We start from the raw sequence: 2,825 nt of genomic DNA on the forward strand, positions 1-2,825 counted from the left end.
GGATTCAAGGAATTTACCAAATTAAACAAAACAGGGTTAATAGAAAAACTAGTTTTTCCAGCAGAGTTTTACAACCAGTCAGTTACTCTTTTTCCATTTACAAAGAGAAAAATAATTATCACATCAGCAGAAATAATATAGAAGCAACGCCCATCATTTGCAACTATTTTCCCATTTGCAAAAGAAGACATAATCATGATTCATAACGTCAGCAGAAACACAATAGAAGCACTTGTACTGACAAAGAGGGTAACAACCAAAATATACAGGCAAGTTCTGGAAAATTGACACTAAATAATCCCAACTAATATAATGTAGGATTTCCAGAAAAGAACAAATGGGCACTCATTTTAGGGCAACGCCATTTTTTCTGTAAATTAACTTGATCCAACTTTCAAATTCCACATGATGAGATATAATATGGGGCTTGCTGCAAACTACAAGGGCAGATCAATCTGTGGAGACGAGGGAGGAGTACCAGTCCCTGCACAGCCCAAGTGCGCAGCTCATGGAAATTTTCCTTTTCTACAAATGGGTATTTATTTCTTAGGGAGTTTAAGATCAATCAAGTCACCACATCGAATTCGTCCTCCTTCAAATGGGTGAAAAATTTAACAGAGCGCCCATCTACTTCCATGGTGAACTGTACTTTGTAAGGCAGATTGGCAGAAATATGCTTACCTTTCCAGACACCCACATAATCTTTGACTTCACCCTCCATGCCCCCAATATCGAACTCTGGCGTTTTAGGAATATGATATACCTTCAAGGGTCCTCTAACTTTAACCCTGTCACCCACTTTAGCTTTGAGTTCCAGGTCTTCTACTGATGCCACTGTTTCCTCCAGAGCGATTTCACATACAATTCTATTTCTTCTAATTCTTTCTGTGGGTAATTTGTTCTGCAAACTGCGATGACATGGGTAGGGGATACAGGTAGGCACATGGCGGATTTGTGCTCCAAATCTGGCGACCTGCGGCTTGTTGGATTTTAAAATCAATGGATTTGGGGCACAAATGAGTGCCATTTTTGGATTACAGATTTCAGGAACAGGAGTTAGATTGGGTATGAGTAGGTCTGAGTAGTTTTTCCTGACTATGTTTTTGTTAGATAGAGTCACAAGAAAGATTAGTTGTAGGCATGAGAATTGACATTCTTTAAAACTGGATCAAGTAATGGTGGTTGAAACAAAAAGAAGGGAAGATGATGCGTGTGGTAGGCATTAGGCGGGATGAAATTTGAGAGGATGAAATTTTAGAGGCTGTAATTTGTTCTTACACTGAGAGAGCCAAATCTATGAAAACGACCGGATCTAATTTACTCACAATAGGTAGGAAGGTCCGCAAGATTTCTCCCACCAAACACGTAGCTCTATCTTGAAGGTCCAAACATTAGGAACCATAATAAAAAACAATGGATATAAGAGTTTCATTAGTCTTCTATATCTTCTTTCATTATTATTATTATTAGTATTATTATTATTATTAATTTCTGAACTGCAACATTATCTAATTCAATGTGAAGTGGCAACTCGTAATGGTGGAAGTGGAGGAGATTTCCTTGCACGTGGGGTTGTAATCGATGATTGAACCCTGGCGAGTTTACTATTGAGGGATTCCAGATATTTTGGTTTGAGATTTTTTTTTGAGGCTAGGGCTTACTAAACAGAATTTTTAATTAATGTCTAATTTTCTTCGAATTAAATTGATAATTTTTAGAAGTTAAGAGTGAAATAACATATAAAAATGCTAGTTATTGAGAATGAAAAATAAAAGAGGTGAGAATGTATGCAATGTTGTTTTTGATTTGTTTAATGGATTAATATATTGTTATAGAAGATTAGGAACATAGATATGGTACTATAATAGAGATTAGAACAATATGACATAGATATTTTGTGACTTATCTTGTTTCAAGTGGATCCATGCTTGTGACTTGTTCTAAAGACTAGGTTGCCCATGAAGTTGAGTCTAAATTTTGCAATTTTGTCATATATTGCTTTTGACTTGTGAGATTTGCTCACATGACCTTGTACTTGCATTTGAAAACACTTTTGGGGGCTTGCTATAGACAAAAGGAAGATCTTTGATTTCCTTGATAGTAGTCATGCTCCATTGTCAAAAAATATATTGTCACAAAAACTAGAAGCATAGAAAAATATTCAAATCAAAGCAAGATTACAAAGAAAAAGGCCACAGGCCCACTAAAGAACAACCAACAAATGAGAGAAATGATCCCCTAGGAAATCCCCAAAGAAGAAACCAGCTACATACACATGTCCTCTATAACCAACTTTTCCAAACCTTTATGGACACTATAGGGACAAGAGTCCCTAGTCCCTAACATTTCACCCCTCTAAATGCTCTGAGGCCCAGTTAGCGAGACAATTTGTTACTTTATTCTAGTCTCTAGGAATATGATAGAAAGAAACAGATTCTAGAGAGCAACTCATATTCAAAATTTGTTTAACCACCAAGGCTAATTGTCAATTAACACCATCCAACCTTTGCCCATTCAATATATCCATCGCAATCTATGAATCAGATTCACATATGACCTTTTTCCATCCAAGGGAGCAACCTCTTTCCACCGCCTCAAAAATAGCAAGGGCTTCCATAAGATTATTAGAATGTTTCTCTTTATAGATAAAAAAGAAAAACATAACATCTCCAACACTATCCCTGCCAATGCTACCGATCCCTCCCCCTGGAAGAGTCACCATCATTTACCTTATGAATTCCTTGAGGGGGAGGAAGCCACCAATCCTCCCAATGAATCTTCTTCTGGGCTTATCTAGGTCTTCCACCTATAGAGGATCTGAAACC

The 2,825-nt window shown here is 37.0% G+C and overlaps 1 protein-coding gene across 1 annotated transcript; it reads right to left on the reverse strand.

Annotated features, from left to right (window-relative positions):
* Window positions 1-207: 207 nt before the first annotated feature.
* On the reverse strand, window positions 208-1,436 carry LOC131070033 (ferredoxin-thioredoxin reductase, variable chain). Its single transcript, XM_058005584.2, has one exon. It carries the CDS (start codon window positions 1,025-1,027, stop codon window positions 566-568), a length of 462 nt encoding a protein of 153 aa, XP_057861567.2. The 5' UTR covers window positions 1,028-1,436; the 3' UTR covers window positions 208-565.
* Window positions 1,437-2,825: the final 1,389 nt, after the last annotated feature.

This window comes from Cryptomeria japonica, chromosome 3 (genome assembly GCF_030272615.1).
Source record: "Cryptomeria japonica chromosome 3, Sugi_1.0, whole genome shotgun sequence".
Lineage (NCBI taxonomy): Eukaryota > Viridiplantae > Streptophyta > Pinopsida > Cupressales > Cupressaceae > Cryptomeria > Cryptomeria japonica.

What these genes read in the sequence shown, in the direction of transcription:
- LOC131070033 (XM_058005584.2), bottom strand. Translation starts at nt 1,027, where the DNA reads ATGGCACTCATTTGTGCCCCAAATCCATTGATTTTAAAATCCAACAAG.